Source organism: Lactuca virosa, chromosome 5, assembly GCF_052849685.1.
Source record: "Lactuca virosa cultivar CGN04683 chromosome 5, Lactuca_virosa_CGN04683_v6, whole genome shotgun sequence".
In the NCBI taxonomy this organism is placed as follows: domain Eukaryota; kingdom Viridiplantae; phylum Streptophyta; class Magnoliopsida; order Asterales; family Asteraceae; genus Lactuca; species Lactuca virosa.
Genome location: NC_136430.1, coordinates 60197788 through 60215943, shown reverse-complemented (window position 1 = coordinate 60215943; position 18156 = coordinate 60197788). Strand labels below are relative to the sequence as shown.

The window sequence follows — 18156 nt, the reverse complement described above, 5'->3', positions numbered from 1 at the left end:
TAGGTAGTTTACTTGAAATGACACAAACACTAGAATACTTTAGGATAAATGTCTAAATTACTATCATATTCTAAATGACTTATGTTATAGCATGCTTTAGGATACATGCCTAGGATGCTATTACTAGAATGTATCTTAGGTCTGTTGCCGACCGGATCTAGAAATTTATGTGTTCGAAAAATATAAATAATAGAACTGACATGAATTTTTTTTGGGAGTGATGACGAGAATGTAAGCGTCAAAACATAACTAAAACTTCCCTTATCATAGTAAACTCGCCTCTCAGTACACTAAACGCTTGCTTTGGTGTAGAGAATGTCATGACGATCACAAGGAGCAGAAGTGTCGTCAATAGTGAAGGAGGTCCAGCACCTCAAGACATCGGAGCAGGAGCTGCTAATCTTCCGGTAGATGAAGTTCGATTGATGATGCAAAACATGCTAGATCAGCAAAGGCGTGAGTTTATCGATCTCCTAACTCAAGGGCTAGCGAATTCTAGAAGCGGAGCACCATTGATCGACGAGTCGGTAGTCGTTGAGCAAGTCAACAACAGACCGATTCCTTCTCATCCATAAACAGTTCAAGAAGGAAATAAAGATGAATCAGAAAGTTATCAAGGACCAGAACAACCAGAGGTCCGGAGAAATGATGAGCCCAGAGGCTACTACAAGTATAAGGATTCCGCGACTTGCAAGCCATCATCATTTAACGGGAAGGAGGATCCAATAGGAATCATGGACTGGATTTTCGAAATGGAATTGGCTTTCGTAACCTGCGGATGAACGGGGATTTTGCAGACCATCTATGATGTGAGACAGTTGAAGGGAACAACACTTCGTTGTTGGAACATGTTAGGAAAGATATTGAGTCCTAACAAACGTTTGCAACTGACGTGGGAAGAATTTTTGACCCACTTTAAAAGGAAATTATGTTCAGCTGAAAACATGTTGGAATTGGAAAATCAACTTCTGACTTTAAAGAAGTGGAGCATGATGGTGGAAGAATACACTAATGTTTTCACCGACAAGATGGAGTTCGCCATGCGCGTTGTCCCGGACGAACTGACCAATATTGACAGGTACGCCAAGGGGCTACCATGGGAGTACACAACGCCAGTCAAACATTCTCCTACTTTTGAGGCAGTTGTTTGGGCTGTAAGAGCGGTTGAAAGCATGATAAAGGTGAGGGCTTCCGATAAAACCAAAGTCGAAAATCCTTAGCCCTAATCTAGCATACAATTCAATAAGCTCATACAGCAGGCATATAATGCATCATTCCTAGAACCTTAGCCCTAATCTAGCATGCAGTTCCCATACACATACAACAGGCATCCTTCCTAGATCCTTAGCCCTAATCTAGCATGCAATTCTCATAACCATATCATATATCATATCAACATGTATGGGTATCTTGGGGAAAACTTACTTGAGCTCGGCCGGTTGCACGCATCACACTCCTTGTTCTTTCTCAAAACCTTTAATTTTAATTCTTATAAATTTTATTTTTGTAAAAAAATTTCAAATCCTCGATTTGAGTCTAGACACCCCCAAAGGTGTGTCCGAATCCATCAAACCAAGGCTCTGATACCAACTTGTAACATCCCAAAATTTAAGACAAAAAATTTCATTTTTAATTTAACAAATTCATAAAACAGATTATTGAAAACATCATTAAGGTTATCTCATATCATAAAAACCCATAAGTCATATGTCTCAAAAACATTTCATAGGATAATAATGTCAGAGTACAAATCCTAAGAATATCATAATGCGGAAAATCGTGGTGTGATGCGCTGCAGTCATGCCGACTCCTTTCCTTTCGAAGAAGAAGTACCTGAAACTAAAACTGTAAACCGTAAGTCTGCTGCGCCTAGAAATAGCTCTGAGTAGTGCTCCATCATCTCATCCTATGGCTCCCATGTCCATTCCGAGACCTTGCGGTGCTGCCACTGCACCTTCACCAACTATACCCTCTTGTTTCTCAGATCCTTCGTCTTCCTATCGAGAATGGCTATTGGCCTCTCGATGTAGTTCAGGCTGTCATCCACTTGAATATCCTCTAAAGGCACAACTGCGGAGTCATCCACTAAGCACTTCCGCAGCTGGGAGACATGGAAGGTGTTGTGGATTTGACTAAGCTCAACTGGCAGATCCAGTCGATACACAACCCGGCCCACCCAGGATAATACTCTGAACGGTCCGATGTATCTGGGGCCCAACTTGCCCCGCTTTCTGAACTGGATGACACCTTTCCAAGGTGACAACTTCAGGAGGACCACATCTCCTACCTGAAACTCCAGGTCTGATCGACGTCTGTCGGCGTAGCTCTTCTGCCGACTCTAGGTTGTCTGGAGTCTACTACGGACCTGCTGAATCTTCTGTGTCGTCTTGAGTACCACTTCGGTACTCCTCATGACCCTCTGTCCAACCTCACCCCAGCATATCGGGGTTCTGCACTTCTGCCCATAAAGCATCTCGAAGGAAGGACGGTTGATGCTGGCGTGGTAGCTGTTATTGTAAGAAAACTTTGCCAAGGGAAGGTAGGTATCCCAGCTACCACCGAAGTCTAAAACGTACGCCTGCAACATATCCTCCAAGTTCTGGATGGTCCTCTCGCTCTGACCATCCGTTTGCAGGTGAAAAGTCGTGCTAAAGTGCAGACGAGTACCCAACTCGTCATGAAATTTCTTCCAGAATCTGGAAGTGAACCGTACATCTCGGTCAGAAATCATAGAAACTGGCACCCCGTGTCGAGCTACTACCTCCCTGATGTAGATGTCAGCTAGTTTCTCGACCGAAATGCTCTCCTGAATCGGAATGAAATGGGCACTCTTGGTCAACCGATCCACAATGACCCAAATCGAATCCACTCCCCGTGCGGTCCTGGGGAGCTTCGTGATGAAATCTATAGTAATATCCTCCCATTTCTACAAAGGGATATCCAACAGTTGCGTCTTGCCGTGAGGCCTCTGGTGTTCGGCCTTGACCTTCCTGCAGGTCAAGCGCCTCTCAACGTATCAGGCTACATCCCGCTTCATGCAGGGCCACCAATAGTCAGGACGAAGATCTCTATATATCTTCGTCGCCCTGGGATGGATAGAAAACCTGGATTTGTGCGCCTCCTCCATCAGAACCTGACGCACATCCCCATAATATGGAACCCACACTCTACGATAGAGTGTCAACAACCCGCGACTATCATAGTCGAAAGAGGAAATTTGACCCACGATACGCTCACTCTTCCGATGTTCCTCCTTCATAGCCTCCTACTGGGCTTCCCGGATCCGCTCCAACAGCTGAGTCACTACTGTCATCCTCATGCAGATGTCTCTGATCGGGGCTGCGAATGCCTTGCGGCTAAGTGCATCGGCCACAACGTTGGCCTTCCCCGGGTGGTAGAGGATCTCACAATCGTAATCCTTCACCACATCCAACCACCGTTGCTGTATCATGTTCAGATTTGGCTGATCCATCAGATACCTCAGGCTCTTGTGGTCCGTGTAAATGGTACAACGAACGCCATACAGGTAGTGTCGCCAAATCTTGAGGGCAAAAACAACGGCCCCCAACTCTAGATCGTGTGTCGGGTAGTTTGCCTCATGAGGCTTCAGCAGCCTCGAGGCGTATATGATGACGTGCCCTCTCTGCATCAACATTGCGTCCAAACCCAAGATAGACACGTCACAATATACTACAAAATCCTCCACGCCCTCTGGCAGGGCGAAGATCGGCGCCTCGCATAATCTTTGCCTCAAAGTCTCGAAGGCCGCCTACTGCTCAGGCCCCCAGTGAAAAGTCACCAACTTCATGGTTAGTCGGGTCAGTGGGACAGCTATCTTGGAGAAATCCTGGATGAATCTCCGATAATAACCCGCCAGACCAAGGAAACTCCGAATCTCAGATGGAGACCTCGGAACCTCCCATCTCTGATGGGTTTTGAGCATTCTAACACTTCCTAAGTGTACATGCAACCCTAATAACCTTGGATCTATGTTTGTCTAATAATCATGGAAAGTTGAATTCCAAGGTTATATTCCTATCTAGCATACATGGGGAACATTTTTAACTTGAATGAAAGATAGAATAACTTACCTTGTTGTTGATTATGATCCTTGAAACCTTGTGAGCCTAGCACCCCAAGTGTGATGCCTCAAATGCGTCACACAACATCAAATGCAAAGGAGTAAACTTTGAGAGAATCTTACACTTGCAAAATCGGCTCTAGCCCTCTTGTTTCTTAGTGTCGCTGATTTTGGTGGAGAACATGTTGCTTATATAGTGTGTCACATCTAGGGTTACACCATGTAAACCCTAATGTGGCATGACTCTTCATTTCCATGACCCATGGGTTTGTAACTCCCATGGAGCCTCCATGGAGCATCCTATGGGTGGAACCCAACTTGATAATCCATGGAGCCTCTTAGCCCACTATATAAGATATGGAAGATTTACATAATCTACCCATATATTTAATTAGTTATCTTTTGATCACTTAATTAATTCTAAATTAATTCTTGATCAAACTAATTAAATAATATTATTAATATATTAGAACTTATAATATATTAATAAACCATAAGTGTTATTTCTCTCATTTTAGTTTATCCAATTGCATGGTGCCATGCAACCCAAATGGACCATGCCGGGTCGGGTCAAGTACATACCAGAAATAGTTATGGACTTATACACCTTATCCAACAATCTCATCATGGCATCTACCTTGGCCTGATCGACCAGTATACCGTTCTGCTTGACGAGGTGCCCCAGAAACTGCACCTCGTGTAACCAAAACTCGCACTTGGAGAACTTTGTGAAAAGTCTCTCCCTCCTCAGTGTCTCCAACACCTCCCTCAGGCGCTCCTCCTGCTGCTCCTGAGTCTTGGAATACACCAAGATGTCATCGATAAAAACTATCACAAACTGATCCAATATCGGTCTGCACACGCGGTTCATGAGGTCTATGAACGCGACAGGAGCATTGGTGAGCCCAAACGGCATCACCACGAACTCATAATGACCATATCGAGTCCGAAAAGTAGTCTTTTGTACATCCTCATCTCTGACTCTCATCTGGTAATTGCCTGAACATAGATCGATCTTGGAGAACCAAGATGCTCCCTGAAGCTGGTCAAAAAGATCATCGATCCTCGGGAGCGGGTAACGGTTCTTCACCGTTACCTTATTCAACTCCCCGTAGTCTATACACATCCGGTGAGATCCATCCTTCTTCTTTACGAATAGAATCGGGGCTCCCCAAGGCGAGCTTCTCGGCCTGATAAATCCCTTGTCTAACAGCTCATGTAGCTGTGTAGACAACTCCTGCATCTCGGGAGGAGCCAACTGATATGGTGCCTTGGCTATCGGAGCCGCACCCGGAACTAGGTCAATCCTGAACTCCACCTGTCGCTCCGGAGGTATCCCAAGAAAATCCTCCGAAAATACATCCGCATACTCTCTCACCACTGTCACATCATCCACAGTTGCCTTACCCTTCTCTCGGGTATCCATAACGTAAGTGACAAATCCTGTACATCCTTGATGAACGTAGCGTCTGGCTCTCGCTGCAGAACACATGACCGGTCCACGTTACGGTCTCTCACCTTAAATTACTAGCTCTCCCTTACTTGGGGTCCTGACCTGAACCAACTGCTACTCACAGTCGATTACCACCCTATTAGGGCTCAACCAATCCATGCATGTGATAACCTTGTTCCCCCTCAAAGGAATGGGAACCAAATCCACGAGATACCGCTCGTCATATGTCCTCAAAACACAGTCTCTATAAACCTCTGATGCCCGAACGGACCTATCATCCGCAATCTCGACCTCTAAAGGACAATCCAACATGCTCGTAGACTCGACAAACCTCTTGTTGAGTGCAAGAGAAACGAAAGATCGGGTAGCTCCCGAATCAAATAACACCAATACTGGGATACCGTTCACATGGAACGATCCTAACAGAATACATGAAACATGAAACATAAATATCAAAACTGACATATAATAAGAGATAGGGAGAAGAAACATACCCGTCACCACATCTGGTGCAACACGTGCCTCCTCGGCAGTCAGCTGGAAGGCTCGACTCCTCACCACTGGAGCATCTGTCTTGCCCTGTCGGCCATCCGTGATCCGCAGGGTCGCTGGAGCTGGCGCCACCACTGGCGCTGCTGGTACCAATCTCGGACATTTGGCCTTTTATGGCCCTTCTGATTGCAATGAAAGCAAATCAGGTCTGATTTCTGAAAGGTGGGGGTAGGGGCAGTACAATCCTTGCTAAAGTTCCTAGTCTTGCCGTACTTGTAGCAGCCTGATGCCCCCAATCTGCAAACTCCCTCATACCTCTTGCCGCATTTCCCACAACGGATCCGGCCCTGCTGGCCCTTCGACCTTGAGTCGAATCCCTTGGGTTTCTTTCCAGAAACCCCATTCGCCTGCCCAGTCTCCGCCTTCCTCTTCCTGATGTGATCTATATCAATCTCCCTCTCCCATGCTCTGACTATCATGTCCTCCAAATTCGGGGATGCCGAGTAGCTGACATGTTTCCGAATGTCAGCTCTCAACATATCATGGTACCGAGTTTTCTTCATCTCCTCATCTCTCGCGTACTGGGGAACCAGTAATGCCCTCTCCCTGAACTTGGCGGTAATCTCCGCCACTGACTCAGTAGTCTGCCTCATATCCAAGAACTCCCTGGCTAGCTGTTGGATCTCCACAGCTGGCCCAAACTCAACCCTAAATCTGGTCACAAAGTCCGACCAGGTCATAGCCTCCACAACTGGGGCTCCCAAAGTATCACTGACTGCCTCCCACCAGTCTCTAGCTCTATATCTCAAACAACCAACAACATACCTGACCTTCGACCCTTCAATGCAGAAGCTCGTCAACTGTGCAGACTCGATGTCTGCAATCCATCTCCTAGCCACTATGGGGTCCTTCACCCCATGGAAGTCTGGTGCTCCACATCCCTAAAAGTCCTTGAAGGAGAGTGTGCGAGCCCCAGACTGGCCAGGTGTCATGTCGCTCCTGAATGCCCTAAGGCGATCCTCCATCAGCTCAATGATCCCTTCATTGATCGACCCGAAAATCACTGGGGTCGCCTCAAGAATGCCTCTCGTAATCTCGGATGCAATGAACACTCGCAATCCATCATCGACTGGCTCGGAACCCGAACCCGAACCTGATCCTGACCCAGACCCTGAACCTCCTGCTCCGTGACGTGTCACCACTATTCTGAAACAAAACACATAATCATCAGGGTCATACATAACCACGAGAGGTCTCACGTATACTACTAGTTCCCTGGTACTGTCTCAGGCTCTTAGCCCTCCTTGACTCGAGTACGGATCCTCTACTTTTAGTAGTACGGGCCCATACTACCTTCCACATCTATCCGTACTTTCCTTAAGGATTGCTTTGACTTCGCCAAGTCCCTTCTACTACCATTGCTTTCCATGCTAATCTCATCATAGGCTTACCCTAGCTAGGGTAATCTCCGACCCACTCTCCGCCATCAGCTGCATAAGAAGTCCCTACTATCTCTCCCTAACTAGCTCTTGAATACCATTACATATCACTAAGACCAGATAATTCTTCGAATGAGAGGTCCTACCCTACAACGGTTAGATTCAGACAAGAGCTGCGAAATAGGGCTAAACCTAACCTTCTGAAATTATTTGGTCCTCGTAATATGTAACTTAACATATTCATTTACTAGCTAGTTAAAGATAGCTAGAACTCCTAAAAGCACAAAGCAAGCAACATTCGGGCTTCGAGTAACCAAACCAAACATATCCTAATCACGTCATCATAATACTGACTAATCAGTACTAGCATACAATTCAATAAGCTCATACAGCATGCATATAAGGCATCATTCCTAGATCCTTAGCCCTAATCTAGCATGTAGTTCCCATACACATATAACAGGCATATAAGGCATCCTTCCTAGATCCTTATCCCTAATCTAGCATGCAATTCTCATAATCATATCATATATCATATCAACATGTATGGGTATCTTGGGGAAAACTTACTTGAGCTCGGCTGATTGCACGCATGACACTCCTTGTTCTTTCTCAAAACCTTTAATTTTAATTCTTAGAAAATTTATTTTTGTAAAAACTTTTCAAATCCTCGATTTGAGTCCAGACACCCCTGAAGGTGTGCCCGAATCCCTCAAACCAAGGCTCTGATACCAACTTGTAACATCCCAAAATTTAAGACCAAAAATTTCATTTTTAATTTAACAAATTTATAAAACAGATTATTGAAAACATCATTAAGGTTATCTCATATCATAAAAACCCATAAGTCATATGTCTCAAAAACATGTCATAGGATAATAATGTCAGAGTACAAATCTCAAGAATATCATAATGCGAAAAATCATGGTGTGATGCGCTGCAGTCATGCCGAGTCCTTTCCTTTCGAAGAAGTAGTACCTGAAACCAAAACTGTAAACCGTAAGCACGAAGCTTAGTGAGTTCCCCCATCATACCACATATCATACAGTAAGCATACTGCCTAGCATATCCGGGTGCTGGCCTACCCTTTCGGTCTCTTTCAACCGGTAACTGCCTAACATATCAAGGTGTTGGCCTACCCCTTCGGTCATTTCAACCGGTAACTGCCTAGCATATCAGGGTGTTGGCCTACCCCTTCGGTCCTTTCGACCGGTAGCTGCCTAGCATATCAGGGTTCTAGCCTACCCCTTCGGTCCTTTCGACTGGTAACGGGGTCTATCCCACCCCTCCTACCACTATCACATAATATCATAGCATACTAGCACATAAAGCATAACAGATAGTGGCATACCAGACAATTATCATAAAGACAATCATCTCTACTATAATCACCTACTAGTAGGCCGACATTGGTGCCTTAGACCCACTTCTACTGGAAGGTAACTCACCTCGATAACTGGAAGCAACTGCAAAAACTCCGTCTCCAGATATCACCCGACCTAAGCCCCTATACATAGAAGATTTCCTTTAATTCCTTTTTCATACTTATCACCCCTTAAGGGTCAACTTTGGTCAAAGTCCAAATCAAAGTCAACATTCTGGTCAAAGTCAACGTTCTGGGTTGACTCAACTCGCCGAGTTGGTCCATCAACTCGTCGAGTTCCATGAATCATAAAACCCTGTAATCGCGATCCAACTCGTCGAGTTCTTTCACGAACTCGTCGAGTTTCTCCTATCAACAGAAACGAGACTTCCCCAAATTAGCCCGCCGAGCCTGTCCTTGAACTCGTCGAGTCCTTCCTTTTACAGGATCGGGACACCCCGACCCAACTCGTCGAGTTCTTCAGTCTGTTAAGCTTTCTTAATGGATTAAGTCACTAATCTTCATATCTTAGCTCCATCTTTAGATATAGACTGGAAATGTCCTTAGAAGGGTAAAGTTTCCAACTTTACCCGTTAATACTCTTCCTCAAGTTATATAGCTCAAACCCTAACTCTAAAATGTCTAGATCTTGTTCCAAAAGCCATCTATATTTTGAGATAGGGTGTACAAATAGAGATATGGACCTTAGATACTAGATGCATACGTAAAGCCTTCAACTTTCTCTTCACGCATGGCCCTTTGGAGCTTAAAAGGCCAAAATGGTAGTCTAAAGGTTGCATGGGGCTTCTATGGCCATAAAGTTTTCACCTTTATGCAATGCAAGCCCTTCAAGACCCTAGATCTGAAAGGGTATTCACTTGGGACGTCCAAGTCCCAAAAGCTAACATTCTTGGACCAAAATATGGAGGAAATGCCCTAAAACTATATCTAAGCATATAATAGACAAGATAGGAGCTTTATACCTTTGATGAACCAGAAATGAAGCTAGACTTCTGGATCTACTCTTTTCAGCACTTCCTTGCTCCTTCTTCAAGTATCATCTTCTTAAAAACCAAAAAAAATGCACCAAGAATGGCTCAAAACTCTCAAAAGTGTATTAGGGTTTCGTGGCTAGGGTTTAGGACGATGGAGGCTGCAAATGAGGCCAACTTTTGGAGGTTAAGGTGTTTAAATAGGGTGCAAAACCCTGAAAATTAGGGTTTCATTCTACCACTCCTACTCGTCGAGTTGAGGCTCTCAACTCGTCGAGTAGACTTCCCATCCCGCGTCCAATTTCCATCCCTACTCGACGAGTTTGGGGCCTCCAACTCGTCGAGTTTCTATACAAAAACCAATAAATTTTGAATTAAATACATACCAGGAATCGGACGTTACAGAAATAGAATTTCGGTTGAAGATACGCATGGAAGAAATCGTAGTGGAGTCTAGGAAATTTGTTGTATACAATTGCTTGGACACGTCTTTATATGTTAAATTGCTTTTGTGATTTTTAAGAATAGTAACTTAGGAACTGCAGGAAGAAAGAAAAGAGAAAAAAATATGATGATAGTGGGTTGGATAGGTTGGGAGGGAAACATTCCCTCCTCCTTTAGTGGGGATTTAGTGTGGTTTTAAATATAATCAATGTCTTGTCTCACAAATACTTATAGTTTTACAATTTGTACTTTTTGATAGGATGTAAATACTAAGATTTAATGAAAAAAATTTATTGGAGTAAAAACTGAGTAAGACAAGTTTTACCAAAACCCGTTAGACCGCTTATGTCTTTGAAACCCAAAAAATTGATTAAAACTGGTTAGGTTTTAACCTAAACCAATATATAAATAAAGCAAACAAGTTTAAAAAAAATTTCGTTTTGATTTTAACAAGCAAATGTGCACCTCTACTCCATAGATAAAGCATTTTTTTTCATTTCTCATCGGTTTACATTATATTTTATGTTAAAATCTCTCTCAATCTAACACTTTATTTTCACAATAGCTCTATTTTTGTTGTGAATGATTTTTGAAGATTCTCAACACAAATACTTTAAACAAAACGTTTTTTCCGACTAAAAACCTATGATTTTCGTATTTAGCAGGTCATGCATGCGAAATTATCTGACTTTTTTTAGGTCAAAACAACAATCTAAAGCTCTTTTTGTTGTGAAAAATGTCACTCTGAGTTCTGGTGAGTACGATATTTCGGAAATAGGCTATATATATGGGGGACCACATAACCGGTCGGGTACACGGTCGAAATCGAGTTCGGAATATCCTATTCCAGACATGTTGGTTATTTAAAAAATGGTTATTTTCTTAAGTATTACATTAAAAATTGGTTAGTTTAATCAGTGACGTAGCTAAGATTTTGTTTTAGGGTAGACCAAATAATTTACAAAATATGAACGATTAGCAGAATACTAGAAATGATAACAAAATGTAACAACATATGCATTCTAAAGTAAAATATTATTCATTTAAGTTGCACACAACGCTCTCTTATTATTTTAAGATACTTGATTATCCATTTCTGTTGTGGTTTTCTTTTCACCTCTTGGTAAATCATTATGCGTAAAAACGAATCTAATCTTTTCTGCTTTGTTCCCATTGCTCAACAAAATTCATTAATCACAAAAAATTTCAATTACAAACATACTATTAAATTCTTATATAAAACAAAATTATATGTAATACAATAATACAAATAATTAATTCATTGCAACAAGTAATAACCTAATTTATTAGAGACCTTCGATAAAAGTATAAAATCAATACAAACCTAAATTGGTAAGAAATAAGTCAACTTAAATTGTGTATGAAGAAAATAAAAACAAGTAATTAAGTAATTATCTTATTATACTAACCTCGAATTATTCATAGTGAAATTGATATCTACCTTAATAAATGAAGATCTATTTTGCCACATGTCAATTTTTCATAAGTTTTGTCACTTGTAATTTTGTGCTATTTTTGAAATAAATAATATCTACATGTCAAATTTCTAGGTTTTTTTAATTTTTAAAATTAAAAAGCCACATAATACATATAGTTATATAAGTAAAGTATTAAATGTAATAAATATGATTATAAATTGCAATAAATATTTTTTTTCATTCCTTATTTTAAAATTTAATTTTAAAAAATACATAATATTTACACTTTGATATTTAATTTTTTTATTTAACTCATATAATATATGAATCTCATATCCAGTAAGCCTCAAATGTTTAATAGGTAAAGTATGCTTTTTCAATTTCATGTGTTTTGTTATGGGTAGGTCATATGAAGCCCTAATTCTTCTTCTTAACAAGTATAGAACTCAAATTACTTGGGTGGGCCAAACGTTACATCCATATGGCTAGACCACTGGGTTTAATCATTATCCTCTATATATATATATATATATATATATATATATATATATATATATATATATATATATATATATATATATATATATATATATATATATATATATATATATATATATATATATGACCATAGAAAAGGCTTATAACCATATAAAAGGTATTTTTATGAAAATTATAAACGGAATCTATACTTACCAATGCAAACAAACAATCTTTCATTCAGCTTCCTCAACGAATCGAATCTTTACTTCCGGAATCTATATTTCCCTCTAACACAATTTAGGATCATTAATAATATGTTTGTCAATTAAAAACAATAATAAAGTGGCGTATATGGAAGCAAAATTAGCAACCCTCAACAAAATTAAACGCATACTTTAGTACTAATTTACATTTATTTACTTGAAATTTGCACTAATTAAATCAACATTTTTGGCTGTAAATTGGTTCTGAAAGCCGTTCATGTTCTTAGATATAAACAAGTCAAAAGTTTTAATAGGTTTCATCCATACATACCCATGTTGTAATTGTATAACAAAACATATATAATTAGGCGCAAATATTGTTAGAATGAGATAATCAAACGAGTTCATAAACCCTAGATCATGCAAAAGTGGTGGACATGAAGCATGACACACAATGGGCTTTTGGTGTTTTCCGATTAATTAGTTGAATCATGTCTTTATCAATCTTGTAATCACATTTGTAACTAAAAAAATCACATTCAAAACTCACTCCCACCTTTTTAATCCCAACTAAAATCAATAATTTAAGCTTTCAATTAGTTTAATAACTAATGTTTAACCAAATTATCCACCCAATATGAACCTATTTCCAGTCTCTCTCATCCAAATAGGTGAGCTACTAATTATTGTATTTTTTAAAAGATGATTTTTCCGTTGATCGGTTCATGATTTCAGAGTATATGTCATTTGATCATGAAAATTAGTTAATTAGAGCATGCTTTTCTCGCCTTTTCTTCGACTTACCCATTGTTACTTCTTTTAAGTTCATCATCTTTGAGCCATTTCTATCATTAGAAAATATTACCCACAATGCAGTCTCCTTTCTTTTTGGGTGACTTTTGATCTAGATCATGGTGAGACCTCCGTGTTGTGATAAGTTAAGTATGAGGAAAGGGTCATGGAACGAAGAAGATGATGCACAAATGCTCGCCTTTGTATCCAAACAACCAACAACTAATTGGCAAGCAGGGGCTCCCAAGAAACCAGGTGATCATCATATGATACATACTATCATTTTATAATAGTTTTCAACAATATATTATGTTTGATTGCTATATATATATTAAAGGTTTTAATTTTGTGTTCTTGTGGTGCGAGAAAAAAGGTTTAAGAAGGTGTGGAAAGAGTTGTAGGTTAAGGAAAACAAATGTTGCAACGAATGATCATATCAGGCATCAAAGCTTTACACAACAAGAAGAGGAGTTGATCATCAAGCTTCATTCCGCCATTGGTAGCAGGTTCATATATATTCCTTCTTCTATATTTCCCTGTAGTGTGTGATTTCTGTAATGGAGTATATATATCTTTGTTCACAATAATTCATGCATGCAACTTGTGTTTGTATAGATGGCCTATAATAGCACAACAACTCCCAGGAAGAACAGATAATGATGTGAAGAACTACTGGAACACCAAACTAAAGAAGAAGCTATCAGCAATGGGGATCGATCCAGTCACTCACAGGCCTTTCTCTCAAATGCTTGCTGACTATGGCAGCATCAGTGGACTCACAAGAAACCAAACCAGAATGGGTTCACTCAATCGAGACAACAACAACACATTCTTCATCTCGAATCAAGAAAATCATGTATTCCAACAATCCCCAACAGAATCATTTTTCCCTAATTTCAACAACAACAACAACAACGTCAAAATGGAACCACCGGAAGTTGTAATCAAATCCGATTCACTCGATCTTCTAACTCAGCTTCAAGCCATCACACATGTCAAAGACTCTTCAACCAACCATGGAATCGGAATCTCTCTGACGCAATTCCATGTCTCGGTGGCGTCATCATCGTCGTCGTCTTCAAGTACCTGTTCGACTTTGAATGAAATGACGACCCCACAACAGACGTTTAACTGGCGCGACTTTCTGATCGAGAATGGGCAAGATGGAGACGAGAAATTGAACTTGGAAGCCATGGGAGGGGTTGAGGTGGTTAAGTGTAATACGCCATTGTTGATGAATGGTGTTAAAGAAAGTATAGAAGAAGGTTGTGATGGATCGTTTGTGGAGGCGATGCTGGATGGATCGGAAAACGATATGCTGTTGGACTTTCCGGGGCTTTTGGGTGAACCATCTTATTGATTTGACTTTTAGTTTGACTTTTCAAATTTTAGAATAATGGCTTGTTCCATCGTCCATGTAGGAAGAAACAATGAGTCTGAATATGGTTTACTAGTAAGATGTATTTGATTGGAAGTTTAAGGTGAACTTAGGAAGAAACAATGAGTCTGAATATGGTTTACTAGTAAGATGTATTTGATTGGAAGTTTAAGGTGAACTTAGGATGAGCTCCCAACCCACAAACCCGGTTTAAAATCAGAACCGGTATAAGCTTAAAGTGGGCCGGATATCGGATATTAATATAAGCCTAAAACAGGTATCGGGTATACTTGGTTGGGGAAAATGGGTAAAGAGAACCGGACTAGGAAAAACTTGAAAAATTAAAAAGTTTCAACTTTGATACCATGATTTCGGAAGACTGTAACTCATTTAGTATGGAACCAACAATAATGAAATTATAACCTAAATTGAAGTACAAACTATAAAATACATGTTGGAAAATATTTCACGTTAATTAGACTTCAAACGAATGAGTTATGCAATTTTTAAAAATTTCACAGATTACACATTACCAGTTCTAGATCCACTTAACCGGGATCCACCCTACCCGTTTTGATATTTCTGGGTTTTCCAGCTCGACACCCATTTTACACGGTCTCGTACCTTGATCGGTTCCTATATACCAATCTAGTTTTGATTTAACTAAATCATGTTTTCCGGGTTTTCAGGGGTCATTTAGGTTGGGTTCGGACCCGTTTAACTAGTATTTTTTTCCTCATAAATTAGGATTTTGATGATTGAATAATTATAATTATAATAATGAAAAAATGTAACTTTTTTATAAGATATTAGTTAATATTTACTTATCATTTTATAGTAAATTTTTATTATAAAATCGGAATTATTTTTTAAATTAAAGTGTTTTGAAGTAGCTACAACAATAATATTTTATATATTTATAGTAATTGAAGCTATTATTATCTAAAATTAAGAAATATTCATGTGATAGTATTATTCTTTTATTAACTTTTTGACTTTGTTTTTCATTTTGATTGTAAATTGATTTTTTTTTACCTTTTCTAAATTTAAATTTCGATCAACCAAACCATTTGTATATGTTAACAATTAGTTTTGATTTTAAATAATGGAACCAAATATTTCTTTTTCAACTCAACTGATGAAGCATGCACTTCTACTACCAAAAGTGATCACTAATATATAAGCATATAAACAAAACAATATTTAAATATTCAAAAACATGAACTTTAATGATTTTATGAAAAATTATAATATACTTTAATTATCTTTTGTTACAACCTTTTATTTGTTAAATATGGTGATGGTTAAAGTAATTTAACAAGAATAAATAAATTTTAGTTTTAAAATAAACCAAAATAAAAAAAATGTTACTCCTATTATTTTAGAAAGCTATAAATTAATTTGATTACGCCTTTAAAAACCGTGAAACTGAAAACCAACACATTACACATTCGGTCGAAAGGCGTGGCGGATACCCGACCCGTTTAAAAGGACTGTTAGAAGGGGAATCAGAGACAGCGAAGGAGAAAGACGATCCCAGAAAAAATGGTTGCGATTTCGCTTTACAAAGGGAAGCTCCACCGGAGCCCTGACGTTCCCCACCAATGGCTAGTGCCCACCCCCAAAATCTCTCCTAAGGATTTCAAGAATCTCCTCCAACGCCGTTCCAGAGCCCTTTCTCGCCTCGAGTCCACTACCCCGAACCCTAACCCTAACCCTAATGAGAATTCTGTTGAGGATGCTACTTCCGATGATAGAGAACCACCTGAATCCGACGGACCTGCTGTGGAAGATGTCTCCAAAGACGAGGAAGCATCAAAGGTTAATGACGATAAAACATTTGATGACGAATTGGTGAAATCAAATCATGCAGATCAAGAAGCAAACGGTCAGAAAGAATCAAAGGTCGGCGATGAAGATGAGACTTTAGTGATTCCTGGTGAACAATTAGTGGCAGTTGATGATGCTAAAGCTGTTGTTGATGTCCCGGAAAACGCCTTAAATGCTGTGGATGACCTTCAAGAGGAAGGGAAAACGGATGCTCAACATCAGTTAGAGGTATTAATCGGTTCTTGCTATGGATTGTTTATCATTGTTGAGAATTGAAACGAATGACTTTAACTACTAGTATTTTTGCCTACCAGCCACTTAAGAACGTTACACTGAGTGATATAGAGAAAAGGAAAAAGGAGGTTGAAGAGAAGTTGCAGATCCTGAATGCAAGGAAGCATAATCTGGTACAAGTTCTGAAACAGGTGAGTATACTGTATATGTTCCTTTCTTATTTGATAACCTCACCATAATTCTTTATTCTAACAAAATTCTTTCCTATCTTTGGGTTCATAGATTTTGAGTGCTGAAGAGGAGCTACGAAGAAGAAGCAATGTGCAGCAGGGTACTACTACAGGGCACCAATCAATATCTCTCCAAGTGGATGTTGGGAATGACTCTGGTTCCATGAGTAGACAGGTGACTCCACGACCCGCCTCAGAAGTCAACTGTAATGGCGATACAGATGGAGCAGATGCTGATGATGGTCAAAATCAAAATCAACATTCACGCAGTTTACCAAGAATGAGTAGCGTGTCACCATCTTCAGATTCCCTTCATAGAAGGACCCCTTTTGCTATGGTAAAACATAATTTAACAAAGTATCCAGTTAGATCAACATCATTTTTTTATAAAAGGGGTGTGAATCTTTTGGAATAAATGCAGGCATCAAATCCTTCACGAACAACTTCAGGGGTAGTGACAAGTAGCCCATCAAGATTTGCTCCTACAAGCCAACAAGGTAATGGTAATGGTAATCCAACTGTATCTGTAACAGGAACAAATTACATTGCTTCATCTCCTTCACCAGCAGCCAATGGTGGTACTTCTGTATTCAGAGATGCCAGGCTTCCTAGTCCATGGAACTAAACACTTTCCCAATTTTAAAGAAACGTACAGGAGTCATTTGAAACTAGCTATTAGGTAGAGTTTGTTCATTTCATGACTTTTAGTTTGAGTTGATGTTACTAAATTTCTGCTTTGTATACCATCTTTAGAGCTTTGAAAGATTCAGATATGTTGGAGCCATATGTGCTAATAAAAGTTCTTGGGCTATTGTTTTGGGTTAAGGTTGAAATTGCAACCTACTTTTTTGTACTTTCTAATGTTGCTCCATCTAGGTGACCCGGTTTAAAAGTGACATGTTTCTTTGCTGATGTGGCATCTATGCTGTTGTATCTTGATGCCACATCAGCAAAGAATGAAACAAAATTAGAAAGTACATAGACCTAGGATGGCAATGTAAATTTTCATTTATATCATCAAGGCCAAGAAACATTTTTTTGTACTTACCATTTTGCTCGATCTTAAAAGTGATTTCTCTTTGCTGATGTGGCGTCTATGTGGCAGCATATTGTACCTCTAACATGGACATAGTTAGAAAGTACATGGACCTAGGATGTGGAATAAAAAGTTAGGTGGATTGAATGGGACAAATGAGAAAGTAAGTTGCCATTTAATGACATGGGTAGGTGGTTTTATCCAAAAACCTAATTTAGTAAATTTGGAGAACTCCAACTCAAGAATTCTATGCAATGGTGACAATATGAT

At 39.7% G+C, this 18156-nt stretch overlaps 2 protein-coding genes across 2 annotated transcripts; both read left to right on the top strand.

Moving 5' to 3' along the window:
• The first annotated feature begins 13267 nt into the window (after positions 1–13267).
• On the top strand, positions 13268–14538 carry LOC145117112 (transcription factor MYB39-like). Its single transcript, XM_079053420.1, has 3 exons — positions 13268–13433; positions 13552–13684; positions 13794–14538. Exons 1-3 carry the CDS (start codon positions 13298–13300, stop codon positions 14536–14538), a joined length of 1014 nt encoding a protein of 337 aa, XP_078909546.1. The 5' UTR covers positions 13268–13297.
• A 1452-nt stretch (positions 14539–15990) lies between these two features.
• LOC145117234 (tRNA (Ile)-lysidine synthase) lies at positions 15991–17675 on the top strand. Its single transcript, XM_079053544.1, has 4 exons — positions 15991–16614; positions 16701–16811; positions 16903–17187; positions 17272–17675. Exons 1-4 carry the CDS (start codon positions 16102–16104, stop codon positions 17473–17475), a joined length of 1113 nt encoding a protein of 370 aa, XP_078909670.1. The 5' UTR covers positions 15991–16101; the 3' UTR covers positions 17476–17675.
• Positions 17676–18156: the final 481 nt, after the last annotated feature.

Coding starts and splice junctions, on each gene's coding strand:
- LOC145117112 (XM_079053420.1), top strand. CDS start 13,298: ATGGTGAGACCTCCGTGTTGTGATAAGTTAAGTATGAGGAAAGGGTCA. Junction 13,434..13,551: donor AGGGGCTCCCAAGAAACCAG/GTGATCATCATA, acceptor GCGAGAAAAAAG/GTTTAAGAAGGTGTGGAAAG. Junction 13,685..13,793: donor CATTCCGCCATTGGTAGCAG/GTTCATATATAT, acceptor GTGTTTGTATAG/ATGGCCTATAATAGCACAAC.
- LOC145117234 (XM_079053544.1), top strand. CDS start 16,102: ATGGTTGCGATTTCGCTTTACAAAGGGAAGCTCCACCGGAGCCCTGAC. Junction 16,615..16,700: donor ATGCTCAACATCAGTTAGAG/GTATTAATCGGT, acceptor TTTGCCTACCAG/CCACTTAAGAACGTTACACT. Junction 16,812..16,902: donor TGGTACAAGTTCTGAAACAG/GTGAGTATACTG, acceptor TTGGGTTCATAG/ATTTTGAGTGCTGAAGAGGA.